The sequence below is a fragment of the Bombina bombina genome, chromosome 4 (assembly GCF_027579735.1).
Source record: "Bombina bombina isolate aBomBom1 chromosome 4, aBomBom1.pri, whole genome shotgun sequence".
Taxonomy (NCBI): Eukaryota; Metazoa; Chordata; class Amphibia; order Anura; family Bombinatoridae; genus Bombina; species Bombina bombina.
This window is the reverse complement of record NC_069502.1, coordinates 163,738,864-163,757,811: the sequence shown is the minus strand read 5'-3', so window position 1 is coordinate 163,757,811 and position 18,948 is coordinate 163,738,864. Positions and strand designations below refer to the sequence as shown.

Here is an 18,948-nt window from a genome sequence, read left to right as displayed (position 1 = left end):
GTACAGGCAACATCTCCACGGAGATGGCTTAGAGTTTTTTAGTCCAGATCACTCAACTGTGGGGCATTCCAGACATGGATCTGATGGCCTCTCGTCAGAACTTCAAGGTTCCTTGCTACGGGTCCAGATCCAGGAATCCCAAGGCGACTCTAGTAGATGCACTAGTAGCACCTTGGACCTTCAAACTAGCTTATGTATTCCCGCCGTTTCCTCTCATCCCCAGGCTGGTAGCCAGGATCAATCAGGAGAGGGCGTCGGTGATCTTGATAGCTCCTGCGTGGCCACGCAGGACTTGGTATGCAGATCTGGTGAATATGTCATCGGCTCCACCATGGAAGCTACCTTTGAGACGAGACCTTCTTGTTCAAGGTCCGTTCGAACATCCGAATCTGGTCCCACTCCAGCTGACTGCTTGGAGATTGAACGCTTGATCTTATCAAAGCGAGGGTTCTCAGATTCTGTTATTGATACTCTTGTTCAGGCCAGAAAGCCTGTAACTAGAAAAATTTACCACAAAATATGGAAAAAATATATCTGTTGGTGTGAATCTGAAGGATTCCCTTGGGACAAGGTAAAGATTCCTAGGATTCTATCCTTTCTTCAAGAAGGATTGGAGAAAGGATTATCTGCAAGTTCCTTGAAGGGACAGATTTCTGCCTTGTCTGTGTTACTTCACAAAAAGCTGGCAGCTGTGCCAGATGTTCAAGCCTTTGTTCAGGCTCTGGTTAGAATCAAGCCTGTTTACAAACCTTTGACTCCTCCTTGGAGTCTCAACTTAGTTCTTTCAGTTCTTCAGGGGGTTCCGTTTGAACCCTTACATTCCGTTGATACAATTTCTTCTGCTAGAAGAGTTTCAGAATTATCTGCTCTGCAGTGTTCTCCTCCTTATCTGGTGTTCCATGCAGATAAGGTGGTTTTACGTACTAAACCTGGTTTTCTTCCAAAAGTTGTTTTTAACAAAAACATTAACCAGGAGATAGTCGTGCCTTCTTTGTGTCCGAAACCAGTTTCGAAGAAGGAACGTTTGTTGCACAATTTGGATGTTGTTCGCGCTCTAAAATTCTATTTAGATGCTACAAAGGATTTTAGACAAACATCTTCCTTGTTTGTTGTTTATTCTGGTAAAAGGAGAGGTCAAAAAGCAACTTCTACCTCTCTCTCTTTTTGGATTAAAAGCATCATCAGATTGGCTTACGGGACTGCCGGACGGCAGCCTCCTGAAAGAATCACAGCTCATTCCACTAGGGCTGTGGCTTCCACATGGGCCTTCAAGAACGAGGCTTCTGTTGATCAGATATGTAGGGCAGCGACTTGGTCTTCACTGCACACTTTTACCAAATTTTACAAGTTTGATACTTTTGCTTCTTCTGAGGCTATTTTTTGGGAGAAAGGTTTGCAAGCCGTGGTGCCTTCCATTTAGGTGACCTGATTTGCTCCCTCCCTTCATCCGTGTCCTAAAGCTTTGGTATTGGTTCCCACAAGTAAGGATGACGCCGTGGACCGGACACACCTATGTTGGAGAAAACAGAATTTATGTTTACCTGATAAATTACTTTCTCCAACGGTGTGTCCGGTCCACGGCCCGCCCTGGTTTTTTAATCAGGTCTGATAATTTATTTTCTTTAACTACAGTCACCACGGTATCATATGGTTTCTCCTATGCAAATATTCCTCCTTAACGTCGGTCGAATGACTGGGGTAAGCGGAGCCTAGGAGGGATCATGTGACCAGCTTTGCTGGGCTCTTTGCCATTTCCTGTTGGGGAAGAGAATATCCCACAAGTAAGGATGACGCCGTGGACCGGACACACCGTTGGAGAAAGTAATTTATCAGGTAAACATAAATTCTGTTTTTCTTGGCGTTGATTTGGGGCATATAGATTAACCAGCATTACTGGTTTGTCATATAGCAGACCTACTATGCATAAAAACCTGCCTTCCCTATCTTTGTCAATTTGATGAACCCTGAATGGGACAGATCTATGAATAAGGATACTAACTCCATTGATCTTTTTGTGATGATTAACACTATGAAAATGTTGAGTATATTGCGTAGTGAAAAACTTTGGTATGCTATTCAATTTAAAATGGGTTTCCTGTAATAGGAGGATCTTACCACCTCTTTTATATAGGTCCTGGAGGGCCATCACTCTTTTATTTGGGACATTAAACCCTTTAACATTTTGGGTGATTATGTGCAGATGTTGAGCTTTACCTTGTGTGGTCATCGGATAACTGCTCTCGACTCACCGTTCTTAGTCAGCTGAGACAACCTGGCTATGTAAATGGCATATGCAATACGTGGGCTTAACAACAATATTAAGAAAAAAACATATTTAACATCAAAACAACATTGATTTGAAAACATAGAGCCTCTTAAACAGAAACTTTGCAATAAAAAACAAACAGAAAAAGGGGGAATTGCCCAATAGGGCCAAGCCCGAATAAAAATAACAGCATTACTAGGTAGAACACGGCCTAACATTCAAACATTGGCTTAGTAGGTATCTATTCACAAACACACCATAACACGCATACATTCACTTTCCGATTCTAGTGGGAAAGTTTAGTATATTTACCTACTACAACTCAAAATACACATGCCCTCAGATGGTCACAAGATAGTGCTATGTAAACATTCCTTAAGCCTTAAAGATTGGAGTTAAGTTGGATCAGGTAGTCCTGTTCCAAAATTAGTGGCATCTTTACACCATCTTACCATTAAGTGCTGTGACCCAGAGTGTAGTAAAACAAGACACGGACTCTTGAAGACAGCAATAATAAAATGAGGTTATACTTATGCATGCTTTAAGTGATCTCTTGTCCTGTAGCTCCAGTGTTATTTTGCTTACTAGCAAACTTGTCACTCCTCCGATTAGACACTTTCTGCCATTCCAATCTCTGGGGGTGTGGAGTGTCTTTACTGGTGCGGTTTTCTGAAGGCGCCTTTACATTTTCAGCCGCCTCGGGAGGATCCAGTCTCAGTTCTCTACAAGTTGAAGAAATGTCCTCCGGAGATTGGCAAAAAAACTCTTCTGCCCTTCCATTGGATCTGCAGGCTAAATGGGTGACCCCATCTATAGGGTATATTCTGCTGACAAAGTTTAGTCGTGAGCAGCCTAAGGTCTAAGGTCTTTTTTGCAGGGTCCTGGATGACAGATCCTCAAACAGCTGGAAGCTTGTGCCTTTGAATTCTATTGGGTGCTTTTGTCTCGCCTTCTTCATTAGCATTTCCTTAATGGGGTAACTTGTAACTTTGACAATCACATCCCTAGGAGGTTGACCATCCAAGGGTTTGGATCTCAATGCTCTATGGGTTCTATCAAGAGCAAAGGTGGAATCATCCCCTTCTTCTGTCAAATAGGCAAATAAACTTTGAACATAAGCCTCTAAGTCTTGTGAGGGTACTTCTTCCGGAATGCCCCATATCCTTATATTATGTTGTTGGCTCCTATTCTCTAAGTCGTCAGCTTTATTTTCTAGTTGTTAAATTGTTAAATCTTGTTGTGACATTCTGCTGGAAAAGTTATTTATTGCCGTATGTTGCTGGGCTGAATCCTCTTCCAATTTTTCCACTCTTTGACCTATCTCTGTAAGATCTTTTTTTATATTCGCTATTTCTTCCCTTATGCATTGCTTCACTTGTTGCACTAGAGATGTAAAGTCTTTTTTGGAGGGTAATGAATCAAGTAGAGCTTTTGGTATTGTAACTGGTTGCCCAGTGTTTTCAGAATCAGACTCCAAAGATGTAGATTCAGTCCTCAATCTAGACTCCATATCATGAGTGTTGGGGGTCTGCAGTGGCTCAAGGCTCTTAAAAAACTTGTTAACTGAAGGTACCCCGTTCGCTTTTTTCTTTCCAGGGTTATCCCCTCTTGACTAAGGGCAATATGTTAATGTTTCTTTCTCTGAGGCTCTCTTAACCTTTGCTGACTAGTAGTTTTCCGGGAGTTCAAAATCTCATATATCTCCTATAAGATGTTTATTCGAAATATAAAGCTAATTCCTTTGCAGTTAAAGTAGTATATTAGGACTTTATTGCCCCATGTAACAAAGAAGCAAGCGGACCAACAGCCGGCGTCATAAAAAGATACTGGTCCGTGGCGTACTTAAGTGAAGGCTCTGCAGGCCTCTGTGCGTATATAGTGGCAAGAGTATAGCAGGACTTTTGTTATTTTACTGTCCTAAGCATCACCCTCAGTTAACATATTTCCATGTTTGATTTACACTGTAAGGTGGCCCCTTTAGCTTATCTCGTGTGATAGACTGTAGGATAATAAAATGTGTGGTTCAAACTGTAGGCCTTAGTATCATTGTGCTTTATTTACTGATTGTGACGCACTTTAAAATTGTGAAAAAAGGGCAGCATCATAATCCCTATATCTGCATCACTCTGCATAAATTGCTTTTATCTCACTGTCTAGGCAATGTCCATCTTTTTTATTTATAACTTCTCGTAAATCTCCTTCCCAGCAAAATCAGAGAGGAACCTGGCAGCAGTATTTATTAATTTTTACTGCGTAATTGCTACGCTATTAAATTCTCACCTTGTAAAGTAGCGAGTGGTGAATCTCTCTTTTCCTGAGGCTGGTTTGTTGGTTTTAGGCTTATAATAGCCCCAGGAGTAGCCCCTTCTGGTTGCAGCTGGAGATTTATGAATCGTAGGTGCGATCTCTTAGGCTTGGCTAATGGCGCATAGGGGATATGTTTAAAGAGCCCTCATCTTCTCCTTAGCCGTTCCGGAATGCCTTACAGAGTGTCTGCTTACATTAATACCTCTTCATAGGCACTTTACTGCCGTGTTCTCCTCCAATGTGCCCAGATTCATGTAGCTTGGCCCCCATTGAGATACGGAGCTCACTCTGGTGCAGCCATCTCGGTTGAGCGCTGGCTCCGCCCCCTCGAATATACATTTTTAATACAAACATTTCTATAATATACTTGCAATAGAAAAAAATGCTTCTTCTAAAAGCTATCATTGTTTCAGCACCATACCTGTACGACACAAATTGACTTATAACTTACACAATACACATCACCTCTTGCTCTTTGAGCAGGCACAGTGTTTGAATTAGGCTGCAGAGATTGAGGGGTGGGGGGCATATATGCATGTCCTGTTAAAAACAATGATAGCTTTTGCTAGAAGTATTTTTACAAAAACACATTTTTTCAAGACTTAAATGTATTCATGCACATTTCATTTCTGATCATTATGCCTCCTTTAAGGGACACTAAACCCAAATGTTTTCTTTCATGATTAAAATTGCATGCTCTATCTGAATTATGAAAGAAAAAATGTGGGTTTAGTATCCCTTTAAGGTGATGCCTTTGTTAACAAAAGGCACAGATGCAGCAATTTCCATACATCCCTGTTTATGGAACAGGTTAAAAGGCAACAGGATAAACATTTCTAAAAAAAATAATAAAATAAGATAGATATGAACATCAGTAAGATTTATTTTATCAACTACCTAATTTGAATGCATTTGTATGTTTAGAGTGTTAAATACAGTACAAATGTATTCTGAATTATCAGTAGATTTTTTTCTGAGAAATGTCAAAGATTGGCTAATTTCCCTGCCTTCTGTATCATGTGACAGCCAATTACAGACTCATATATACGAATACATTATGAACTCTTGCACATGCTCAGTGGGAGCTGTTGCTTCAGAAAGTGTGCATAGTACTCTTGCAAATTGATAACATTCTTGCAAAACTGTTGCCATATTGTGCTCCGGAAATGGGTCGACTCCTAAGCTTACTTCCCTGCTTTTAACAAAAGATACCAAGAGAACGAAGAACATTTGATAATAGAAGTAAATTAGAAATTTGTTTAAAATCGCATGCTCTTTCTTAATCATGAAAGAAAAAAAATTGTATTTCATTTCCCTTTAAACTACTGAGTTCTTCAATAACCAACACTATTATATTAATACACTTTCTATCTCTGTGATTACCTTGTATCTACGCCTCTGCAGGCTGCCCCTTATCTATGTTTTTTTTACAGACTTACATTTTAGTCAATCAGTGCTGACTCATAAATAACTTCACGGGAGTGAGCACAATGTTATCTATATGGCACTCATGAACTAGCACTGTTTAACTGTAAAAACTGTCAAAATGCACTGAGATAAGAGGTGGCTTGAAATCAGTTTATGAGCCTATCAAGGTTTTGCTTTCAACAAAGAATACCAAAAGAACAAAGCAAATTTGATGACAAAAGTAAATTGGAAAGTTGTTTAAAATTTCATGCCCTATCTGAATCATGAAAGTTTAATTTAGACTGGACTCTGTCCCTTTATCCTTTCTGTTTCGCCCTGCTTTGACTGTCCAACAGATTGTGCTAGCCACTGAAATGTAATTCATAGAATTTCTAATTTTCTGTACTTAATGGCGCTGAATGTAGTTTTTCTGTTATGTTCTCATTATTATCTACTTCAGCTGTTATTTTTTCCCATAAATGTTCTGATGTCATTTTTAAGGGACACAAGTTTATTATTATTATTATTATTATTATTATTTGTTTTCCTCTAAAAGAGGAAAGTAATGTGTGTTACTGTCATTCCCATAAAGCAGTGAGGAATCTGCTTATCAGCCAGTGAATAATCAGGACGTAAGGCACAGTTGCAATTCATGTTTGCATTGCATTCAAAATACACAACGTTACCTAACATTTTTATGTGTCTGAATAGTGCTCTTTCATAGAGATTATATTTATTAGAATAGATTTATCTTTGGCCTTGAAAGAAGAAAGGTTAAAAGTCTTGTAGACTATTTGTAATCTTGCAGGCAAAGCTTTGTACTGTATAAGTAGAACTGTTTTTTTACAGTTTTGCACAACCAATCTGAAGTTGAATGCATTACTGATAATAACTGTAGAGAAACTTAGCCTCTTTATAAACAAATTGTGACGTTGGAATAAGAAATGAAGGAAGAATAATACTTGGTTAAAGACGCATAAATGTGTGTAAAAGAAAATGCTAATTTGTTACACTTGTGGATTACTCAATATACAGTATATTAATATAATATGTGGCTCGGAAAAGTCATATTAATTTGTCAACACTGAACCTAATGCTGCATGTTTTTATATACAAGATGCCTATATGAAGTGTGACGCTTCTCAATAAATGCAAAGACAAATAAAGTTTTATTTACATTTAATAACATCATTTTTATTTGTTATTCAGTTTTGCAGACTCTTAGCAATGTCATGAAAATATTAATAATGTACTCATTCATGCAGATTTTTAATTAATTTTGTTCTTATTGTTAAAAATTAACCTATAAAATAATTGCTTTTATTTCAATCTAGATCGTTAAGATACTGTGATCTCCGTTTAATACAGTTCTCTACCTGGGAAAGAACAACAATTGAACAGGAGCTAGGACTAGCGTCCTGCTTTGTTAGTACAACCATAGCCTCAGATAAAGGTTCGGGAAGGGACGTCAGTAACAGTGACCCGGAGAAACTGAGCAGCACTGACAATGAGGATGAGGAAATGGTGATTGAAGGTATGAAGACGTCTGTGATTATTCACATTTTGTGAAATAGTATATAAAACTGCATACCCTACAGATATTAAGCTAATGCATGTAACAGAAATCTTGAATGTCACTCAGCTGCCAGTAGGACTTAACCCCTTAATGACCGGACCATTTTTCAATTTTCTTACCCTTAATGACAATGGCTATTTTTACATTTCTGCAGTGTTTGCGTTTAGCTGTAATTTTCCTCTTACTCGTTTACTGTACCCACACATATTATATACCGTTTTTCTCGTCATTAAATGGACTTTCTAAAGATACCATTATTTTCATCATATCTTATAATTTACTAAAAAAAAATGATAAAATATGAGGAAAAAATGGAAAAAAACACACTTTTTCTAACTTTGACCCCCAAAATCTGTTACACATCTACAACCACCAAAAAACACCCATGCTAAATAGTTTCTAAATTTTGTCCTGAGTTTAGAAATACCCAATGTTTACATGTTCTTTGCTTTTTTTGCAATTTATGGGGCAATAAATACAAGTAGCACTTTGCTATTTCCAAACCACTTTTTTTCAAAATGAGCGCTAGTTACTTTGGAACCCTGATATCTGTCAGGAATACCTGAATATCCCTTGACATGTATATATTTTGTTTTAGAAGACATCCCAAAGTATTGATCTAGGCCCATTTTGGTATATTTCATGCCACCATTTCACCGCCAAATGCGATAAAAAAAAAAAAAAAAAGTTCACTTTTTCACAAATTTTGTCACAAACTTTAGGTTTCCCACTGAAATTATTTACAAACAGCTTCTGCAATTATGGCACAAATGGTTGTAAATGCTTCTCTGGGATTCCCTTTGTTCAGAAATAACAGACTTATATGGCTTTGTGGTTGCTTTTTGGTAATTAGAAGGCCGCTAAATGCCGCTGCGCACCACACATGTTTTATGCCCAGGAGTGAAGGGGTTAATTAGGGAGCTTGTAGGGAGCTTGTAGGGTTAATTTTAGCTTTAGTGTAGTGTAGTAGACAACTCAAAGTATTGATCTAGGCCCATTTTGGTATATTTTATGCCACCATTTCACCGCCAAATGCGAGCAAATAAAAAAAAAAAACTTTACATTTTTCACAATTTTAGGTTTCTCACTGAAATTATTTACAAACAGCTTGTGCAATTATGGCATAAATTGTTGTAAAAGCTTCTCTGGGATCCCCTTTGTTCAGAAATAGCAGACTTATATGGCTTTGGCGTTGCTTTTTGGTAATTAGAAGGCCGCTAAATGCTGCTGCGCACCACACGTGAATTATGCCCAGCAGTGAAGGGGTTAAATTAGGTAGCTTGTAGGGAGCTTGCAGGGTTAATTTTAGAGATCAGCCTCCCACCTGACACATCCCACCCCCTGATCCCTCCCAAACAGCTCTCTTCCCTCCCCCACCCCACAATTGTTACCGCCATTTTAAGTACTGGCAGAAAGTCTGCCAGTACTAAATAAAAGAGTTTTTTTTTTTTTTTTTAAATAAAAATTATAAAATATTTTAGTTGTGATGGACCCCTGCCTTAGCACCAACCTCCCTGATCCCCCCCTCCAGCTCTCTAACCCTCTCCCCTACCTAATTACCGCCATCTTGGGTACTGGCATCTGTCTGCCAGTACCCAGTTTGGCCCCACTGGCCAAACTATTTAAATTTTTCTTACAACTTTTATTTGTATTTTTTATACAAATTTATTTCTGTAGTGTAGCAGCCCCCCCACAATACCCCCACCCCCTCCCAGATCCTTTTATATGTAAAAAAAAAAAAAAAAAGTAACTTTTTTTTTTTAACTTTTTTTTTTCCCCTTCCTTCATTGGTGTCAGTGTGGTAATGCGCGCACGTGCACGCGCATCCACGTGCACGCGCGCACCCGTGCACGTGCGCGCGCATCGTGCACGCGCGCGCACACGCTCCCTCCTCCCACTGGGCAAAGGCACCATCGGCACCATCACTACCGGTGCAGAGAGGGCCACAGAGTGGCTCTCTCTGCATCGGAGGCTTGTAAAGGGGTATTGCAGGATGCCTCCATATCGAGGCATCACTGCAATACCCTCAGAGCTGCTGGAAGTGATTGTGATCACTTCCAGCACTCTGTTAGACAACTGACGTACCAGGTACGTCCATTGTCATTAACTGCTTGTTAATGCATGACGTACCTGGTACGTCAGTTGTCATTAAGGGGTTAAAGGGACCTGAAACCAAAATTTGATTCTTTCATGATTTATAAAGAGCATGCAATTTGAAACAACTTTCTAATTTACTCTTATTATCTAATTTGCTTCATTCTCTTGATATTCTGTGCTTAAAAGTACAGGTGGCCCTCATTTTACAACGGTTCAATTTACACCATTTCAGAATAACAACCTTTTTTTCCAGTCATGTGACTGCTATTGAAAAGCATTGAGAAGCAGTGCATTTATTAAAATAGCCAATAGGTGGAGCTGTCCACTTGTGTTGCAGCAAAGCCAAGCAAGCTGAAATTAATCAGTTTAACCAGACCTGAGCTATCAAGCAGTATATCTAGATAGGCTCAGTAGCTGCTTATTGGTGGCTGCTCATAGATGCCTCGTGTTATTGGCTTACCCATGTGCATTGGTATTTTTTCAACATAGGATATCTAAAAAATGAACCAAATTAGATAATAGAAGTAATTTGGAATGCTGTTTAAAATTGTATTCTCTACCTGAATCATGATAGAACATTTTTGGGTTTATTGTCCCCTTAAGGTGCTGTTGCAGACAGAGGTCTCTGCTTACCTCCTCATATCATACAGAAAGCATATAATGTCCACAGCACCAATTTCACATTAAATCAATCCTTTATTGAATTCTCTTTAAAAAGCAAATCATGCAACGTTTCGGGTGCATCCACCCTTAATCCTGCAATCATTAATCATGCATGATTAAGGGTGGATGCACCCGAAATATTGCAAGATTTGCTTTTTAAAGAGGATCCAATAAAGGATTGATTTAATGCACTTAACAAATACACCAATTTATGAAGAATTATACACAGTGTTTACTTGACCAACGTAGACATTCAGGGGTTGATTTATCAAAGGCTTCACAAGCCTTTCGACCCACTATGGCTGCAGGTTCTCACAAGTGAACCTGCACGCCGTATTTAACAAGCAGCGGTCATCAGACCGCTGCTTCCCAAATCCTTTGCCACCTCTAAAGTGGCGATATTCATTCTCTGCGGTCTAGTCCGACCGGGGAGATTGACAGCTCCCCCTCACGCGTGATTGGCTGTGAGCAGGCAGGGGGTGGGATTGCATGCGAGCGCAAAATATCGCTCATGTGCAATGCTGAATTCAGCCAGGGGAATTCAGCCCACCAGAGGCGAGCTGCGGTGAACAGGGGTGCGTATGTGCACCCCTGTCCACCTCAGCTTGATAAATCGCCCTCAAAGCATTTGTATTTAAACAAAATTGCCATTATATTTCACAAACCCAGGGTGCGCAAAAAAACATTCTTACAGGTAGTTTTATTGTTATAAAAATAAATATAACATTCTTAAGTGCTGGTGCCCAGTGATGGTCATTCATTCACGTTTATCAGTAGAGATTTTTCTCTACAGGGATTGCTTTAAGCAAGAAAATTTTGCATTAAAAGAACAGTTAACCCCTTCTAATTACAACATTTTTCGGCAGTTTTCCAATAGATTGACATGTCAACCAAGAGAGAATGTTATTAGAACAGATGAACACCATCGCCTAGATTTAGAGTTGGGCGGTAGCCGTGAAAACCAGCGTTAGAGGCTCCTAACGCTGGTTTTTACCGCCCTCTGTTATTTGGAGTCAGTCAGGAAAGGGTCTAGCGCTCACTTTCCAGCCGCAACTTTTCCATACCGCAGATCCCCTTACGTCAATTGCGTATCCTATCTTTTCAATGGGATCTTTCTAACGCCGGTATTTAGAGTCTTGGCTGGAGTGAGATTTAGAACTCTACCGACAAAGCTCCAGCCGCAGAAAAAAGTCAGTAGTTAAGAGCTTTCTGGGCTAATGCCGGTTTATAAAGCTCTTAACTACTGTGGTCTAAAGTACACTAACACCCATAAACTACCTATGTACCCCTAAACCGAGGCCCCCCACATCGCCGCCACTCGATTAAATCTGCCGACCGCACATCGCCGCCAGCTACGTTATCCCTATGTACCCCTAATCTGCTGCCCCTAACACCGCCGACCCCTATATTATATTTATTAACCCCTAATCTGCCCCCCTCAACGTCGCCTCCACCTGCCTACACTTATTAACCCCTAATCTGCCGAGCGGACTGCACCGCTACTATAATAAAGTTATTAACCCCTAATCCGCCTCACTCCCGCCTCAATAACCCTATAATAAATAGTATTAACCCCTAATCTGCCCTCCCTAACATCGCTGACACCTAACTTCAAGTATTAACCCCTAATCTGCCGATCGGAGCTCACCGCTACTCTAATACATTTTTTAACCCCTAAAGCTAATTCTAACCCTAACCCTAACACCCCCCTAAGTTAAAGGGACAGTATACACTCATTTTCATATAACTGCATGTAATAGACACTACTATAAAGAATAATATGCACAGATACTGATATAAAAATCCAGTATAAAACTGTTTAAAAACTTACTTAGAAGCTGTCAGTTTGGCTCTGTTGAAAAGGTAGCTGGAAAGCCCACTGCAAGTGACAAATAAGACACTCCCCCCCCTCCCCCTTCTTTTGCATATGAAAAGACCCTTTACACAAACAGGAGCAAGCTGGAGTAGGTAGTCGAGCGTATTCACATAAAACTTTGGGGCTTGGTTAGGAGTCTGAAAATCAGAGCAATGTTATTTAAAAATAAGCAAAACTATACATTAATTTAAAAAAAAAAACTTTATGGGCTATATAAATAGATTATCTACAAAACATTTATGCAAAGAAAAAATGAGTGTATAATGTCCCTTTAAATATAATTTTATTCTAACGAATTTAACTCTTATTAAATAAATTATTCCTATTTAAAGCTAAATACTTACCTGTAAAATAAACCCTAATATAGCTACAATATAAATTATAATTATATTGTAGCTATTTTAGGATTAATATTTATTTTACAGGCAACTTTGTAATTATTTTAACCAGGTACAATAGCTATTAAATAGTTAATAACTATTTAATAGTTACCTAGTTAAAATAATTACAAAATTACCTGTAAAATAAATCCTAACCTAAGTTACAATTAAACCTAACACTACACTATCAATAAATTAATTAAATAAAATACCTACAATTATCTACAATTAAACCTAACACTACACTATCAATAAATAAATTAAATACAATTCCTACAAATAAATACAATTAAATAAACTAACTAAAGTACAAAAAATAAAAAAGAACTAAGTTACAAAAAATAAAAAAATATTTACAAACATTAGAAATAAATTACAACAATTTTAAACTAATTACACCTACTCTAAGCCCCCTAATAAAATAACAAAGACCCCCAAAATAAAAAAATGCCCTACCCTATTCTAAATTACAAAAGTTCAAAGCTCTTTTACCTTACCAGCCCTTAAAAGGGCCCTTTGCGGGGCATGCCCCAAAGAATTCAGCTCTTTTGCCTGTAAAAAAAAAACCATACAATACCCCCCCCAACATTACAACCCACCACCCACATACCCCTAATCTAACCCAAACCCCCCTTAAATAAACCTAACACTAAGCCCCTGAAGATCTTCCTACCTTGTCTTCACCTCGCCGGGTTCACCGATCGGTCCAGAATTGGGTCCGAAGTCTTGATCCAAGCCCAAGCGGGGGGCTGAAGAGTGACGTCCATCCTCGGGCTGAAGTCTGGATCCAAGCGGCGGCTGAAGAAATTCATCCTCGGGCTGAAGTCTGGATCCAAGCGGCGGCTGAAGAAATCCATCATCGGGATGAAGTCGGAAGTCCATCATCGGGATGAAGTCTTCTATCAAGCCGCATCTTCAATCTTCTTTCTTCCGGAGCGGAGCCATCTTCTTCCCAGCCGATGCGGATCCAACCTCTTCAAGCGACGCCTACTAGCCGAATGACGGTTCCTTTAAATGACGTAATCCAAGATGGCGTCCGTCGAATTCCGATTGGCTGATAGGATTTTATCAGCCAATCGGAATTAAGGTAGGAAAATCAGCCAATCAGAATCAAGTTCAATCCGATTGGCTGATCCGATCAGCCAATCAGATTGAGCTCGCATTCTATTGGCTGATCGGAACAGTTCTTTTTTATTTTTTGTACTTTAGTTAGTTTATTTAATTGTATTTATTTGTAGGAATTGTATTTAATTTATTTATTGATAGTGTAGTGTTAGGTTTAATTGTAGATAATTGTAGGTATTTTATTTAATTAATTTATTGATAGTGTAGTGTTAGGTTTAATTGTAACTTAGGTTAGGATTTATTTTACAGGTAATTTTGTAATTATTTTAACTAGGTAACTATTAAATAGTTATTAACTATTTAATAGCTATTGTACCTTGTTAAAATAATTACAAAGTTGCCTGTAAAATAAATATTAATCCTAAAATAGCTACAATATAATTATAATGTATATTGTAGCTATATTAGGGTTTATTTTACAGGTAAGTATTTAGCTTTAAATAGGAATAAGTTATTTAATAAGAGTTAATTTATTTCGTTAGAATAAAATTATATTTAACTTAGGGGGGTGTTAGGGTTAAGGTTAGACTTAGCTTTAGGGGTTAAAAAATGTATTAGAGTAGCGGTGAGCTCCGGTCGGCAGATTAGGGGTTAATACTTGAAGTTAGGTGTCGGCAATGTTAGGGAGGGCAGATTAGGGGTTAATACTATTTATTATAGGGTTATTGAGGCGGGAGTGAGGCGGATTAGGGGTTAATACATTTATTATAGTAGCGCTTAGGTCCGGTCGGCAGATTAGGGGTTAATAAGTGTAATTCGGTGGAGGCGACGTTGGGGGCGGCAGATTAAGGGTTAATAAATATAATATAGGGGTCGGCGATGTTAGGGCAGCAGATTAGGGGTACATAGGGATAACGTAGGTGGCGGTGGTGTACGGAGCGGCAGATTAGGGGTTAAAAATAATATGCAGGGGTCAGCGATAGCGGGGCGGCAGATTAGGGGTTAATAAGTGTAAGGTTAGGGGTGTTTAGATTTGGGGTACATGTTAGAGTGTTAGGTGCAGACGTAGGAAGTGTTTCCCCATAGGAAACAATGGGGCTGCGTTAGGAGCTGAACGCGGCTTTTTTGCAGGTGTTAGGTTTTTTTTCAGCTCAAACATGGGGGAATCGTGCACGAGCACGTTTTTGAAGCTGGCCGCGTCCGTAAGCACCGCTGGTATCGAGAGTTGCAGTGGCGTTAAATTATGCTCTACGCTCCCTTTTTGGAGCCTAACGCACTGAAAACCCAGCCATTCTGTGAACTCTAAATACCAGCGGTATTTAAAAGGTGCGGCCAGAAAAAAGCATGAGTAGCTAACGCACCCCTTTGGCCGCAAAACTCTAAATCTAGGCGCATCTTTGCTGCAATCACCACTTTCCTTATTTTGTAGGAGCTAATCCAAGCTTTCCACTCTCATCCAACAAAATCTTTATTGTTTCTCTTCAGCGCAAAGATAACAAACTGAGAATTAGGGAGAGATATGTGGCAAGGTTAGGCTTGTGAAATCCACCATTTGCTCTTTCAGTTTTCAGGACCTCTTAAATTACTGGAAAAGAGGCAAAATAAATCATGTGTCTATTGTCTCTTTAATAATTGTAAATGATGACTGAGACACAGAGATGAAACCAGCCCCGAGCTTTGCACAGTAAACCAGATGCTTTATGCGGTATACAGAGTAAGTGATATATCCTGCTCAGTATGAATTAATAGTGTTTAGCATTAGTTGTAGCGCCCTTTACTGATGCCTTATTTAAAGGGACACTGAACCCAATTTTTTTCTTTTGTAATTCAGAAAGAGCATGCAATTTTACGCAACTTTCTAATTTGCTCCGATTATCAATTTTTCTTCATTCTCTTGCTATCTTTATTTGAAAAAGAAGACATCTAAGCTTTTTTGGTTTCAGTACTCTGGACAGCACTTTTGTATTGGTGGATGAATTTATCCACCAATCAGCAAGGACAACTCAGGTTGTTCACCAAAAATGGGCCGGCATCTAAACTTACATTCGTGCATTTCAAATAAAGATACCAAGAGAATGAAGAAAATTTGATAATAGGAGTAAATTAGAAAGTTGCTTAAAATTTCATGCTCAATCTGAATCATGAAAGAAAAAATTTGGGTACAGTGTCCCTTTAAGCATTCATTAAGTTACACGATTATATGAATTTCAGTATTCATGCATATTAGGTCATATATATGCTTTTGATAGATCTTTTAAGCAGTTAATGTTTATGGATTTTGCTTTCTTTAAATGTTATTCAAAATATTTCTAGTAATTATTGCTCATGAACAGGAAGATTTAATTTAGTGGAATTATTCTTGAAATCTATAACTCTCATGATATTGATTATTTCTCCCAGTGCATCAAACCCCCTATTGATGTGCCATGAAATTTAATTAACCTATGGCAGCACTCCCACAGGGCCTTCAGGAAATGGTTGAGAAAGGGCACATTTTGCTGACATGCCCCTTGCAAGTCTGAAAGCAGAGAGTAAATAAAACAGCAAACTTGCCACCCCAGGTATGAGACGCTGGCTTCAAGTCATCCACGAGCAGATAGTACAGAATAAGGAGATTAGGAAGGTCCAGTAATTCTTTATCACTATTTCTGCAACCTTAAACTCTAAAGCAACACCCTTTTGCTCAGTTTATAAGGGGCTGTGAGCCTTATGCTCTTACAACCATGTTATTGTCTGGGTTTATTTCCAGCATGGATAAAATCTCTATCACAGGCTAAACACCACGCACTGGTCCCTCTCACAAGCTTGGTCCCATTCAGCCTCTGTTGCAGTGACCCAGGCTCTCTCCCCAGTGTGAGCCTTGACATCTGTCTCACAGTAGCCCGGCTTCTCTCGCAGGCTGAGTTGCTCAAATTCTTCTCCGCACCAAGGCAAAATGCTCTGGATGTGCTGAATCAATTGTGGAAATGCACCTTTTGAATTTCTTTGCAGCTTTTTATAATGTCTTAACCATTGAAACGGATGTAAAATCATCATTTTTTTATATCTTAAAAGTGCCTTATGATATGTTTTTTAATTTTGAAAGTTTGCTTTTTAACATGAACTGAGCATGTATGAAAATAAAGAAACAAAACATCTTTTGTTTGTCAAAACCCCCCCAAAAAACAACAAATTCAATTTATCTGTGCTAATTAAAGGGAAAGGGACATTTCTGTAGAAAAATAACATTTTCCAATTTGTTAGAAGATGTAATTTTTGCACCTATCACCCTAAACCGAGATGTTTTTAACCCTCACAAAGAATAAGACAATCGGCAGTCGCACAACCCCAAAGATTACTGACTGCAGAGGGCCCTGGTGCAACAATTTCTTTGGGCTCCCAAAGGTAGTCAGTAGTAAGCGACAATAATAATATACCTGCTGCTCTGTAAATCATTGATTTTGAGGCTAGATGGATAGATTTTGCACTTGCCTTTGTATAAACTTTCAGCTATGGGCCCCTCCTGCACTTGTATCCCGGTGCCACTGCACCTGCTGCACCAAAGGTAGCTGCACCCCTGACACCCCTATATTTTCATGGATATTTGGAGTTGCATTTTTGCTCTTATAAACTCAGTGCCAAAACTATCTGGATACTAAAAACCATTTATAACTTTATTTGTTTGGTTGCTTGGCAAATTACAAAATACAAATAATGCACATGCCTATTAGGCAAATATAATAATTATTAATATCTTGCTGAACAGGGTCTAATTCAGAAAAGCGAAGCCCCAGTAAGAGGCAACGTTCACGTTCACAGGATTCTGCATCTTCATCTTTGTGCTCTAAAGCTTCAGGTAATATTCTGTCATTAAACAACAAATGTGAACACACAGATCTGCATAATATTGTTTCTAAATTGCAGAAAGTGCTCTCTGATACGTTTACAAACCTTTCTAGTCAAAATTAAACTTTCATGATTCAGATAGGGCATGCAATTTTAAACAACTTTCCAATTTACTTTTATCATCAAATTTGCTTTGTACTCTTGGTATTCTTTGTTGAAAGCTAAACCTAGGTAGGCTCATATGCTAATTTCTAAGCTCTTGAAGGCCGCCTCTTATCTCAGTGCATTTTGGCAGTTTTTCACAGCTAGACAGCGCTCGTTTATGTGGGCCATATATATAACATTGTGCTTACTCCTGTGGAGTTATTTATGAGTCAGCATTGACTAAAATGCAAGTCTGTCAAAAGAACTGAAATAAGGCGACAGTCTGCAGAGTCTTAGATACAAGATAACCACAGAGGTAAAAAGTGTATTAATATTACATTGTTGGTTATGCATCAATGGATAATAAACGGATTATCTATCTTTTTAAACAATAACAATTCTGGAGTAGACTGTTCTTTAAGGAGACCACAACTATTGCCTAATTTATTGGTGTCCAAACATTTCCAACAAATACACATTTGGCATAAGTTAAATCACCATAATTCTGTAGCCTAATCGAATTCCCCATAAAAATGTTCAATTATTCATAAAATGCTTTATAATGTGCTTTCCTTATTTTATTTTATTTTTGCCAACTTTTTCCTGTAATTTAACTCTATAAATGTTGCTTATGCTTGTTCCTACAAGAGGGTGAAGTGCATAATTGCTTGATCAGTGTCTTACAAAAAGCCGCAATAAATAAAGCTTTAGTGCACACACACATATATATATATGTTCCTAATCCATAATGGCGGGGTGCTACCCAAAGTAATAATAACAATAAGCAGTCCATAGGGTGCACTTGCCGTTCGAAAAAACAAAGTGCCTTTATTGAGTTAACGTTTTCGGGGAGTAACCCCCATCCTCAGACTCTAGTGAAAAAAACAAGTCTTTTCACTAGAGTCTGAGGACGGGGGTTACTCCCCGAAAACATTAACTCAATAAAGACACTTTGTTTTTTCAAACAGCGAGTGCACCCTATGGACTGCTTATTGTTATATATATATATATATATATATATATATATATATATATATATATATATATATATACTGTATATATATATATATATATACTCAATATAAATCAGTTAAAAAACTTCCTTCTTTCTTTTAAATTAAGTTCATAAGCACAAACACTGTAAGAGATTACAAACTATATCATAAAATTGAGAAATAAAACATCATGTTGTCCTAATAAATGGAATATAAATGTCCCTAGTTATATACATGTAATTTTCCAATCTTATTCTGTTGTCTGATGATGATAAAAAGACACAGACCTTGTACAAAAATATTTTATGTTAAAATAATATATATTAACAACTGCTTATAAACTCTGA

At 38.3% G+C, this 18,948-nt stretch overlaps 1 protein-coding gene across 1 annotated transcript in view; it reads left to right on the top strand.

Moving 5' to 3' along the window:
* The window catches only part of GREB1 (growth regulating estrogen receptor binding 1), a 264,014-nt gene that overhangs the window by 210,004 nt on the left and 35,062 nt on the right, over positions 1-18,948 (top strand). Inside the window, exons 20-21 of the mRNA XM_053709674.1 lie at positions 7,315-7,514; positions 17,383-17,472. Of these exons, the coding sequence (XP_053565649.1) occupies positions 7,315-7,514; positions 17,383-17,472 (290 nt within the window). The remainder of the gene's footprint in view (positions 1-7,314; positions 7,515-17,382; positions 17,473-18,948) is intronic.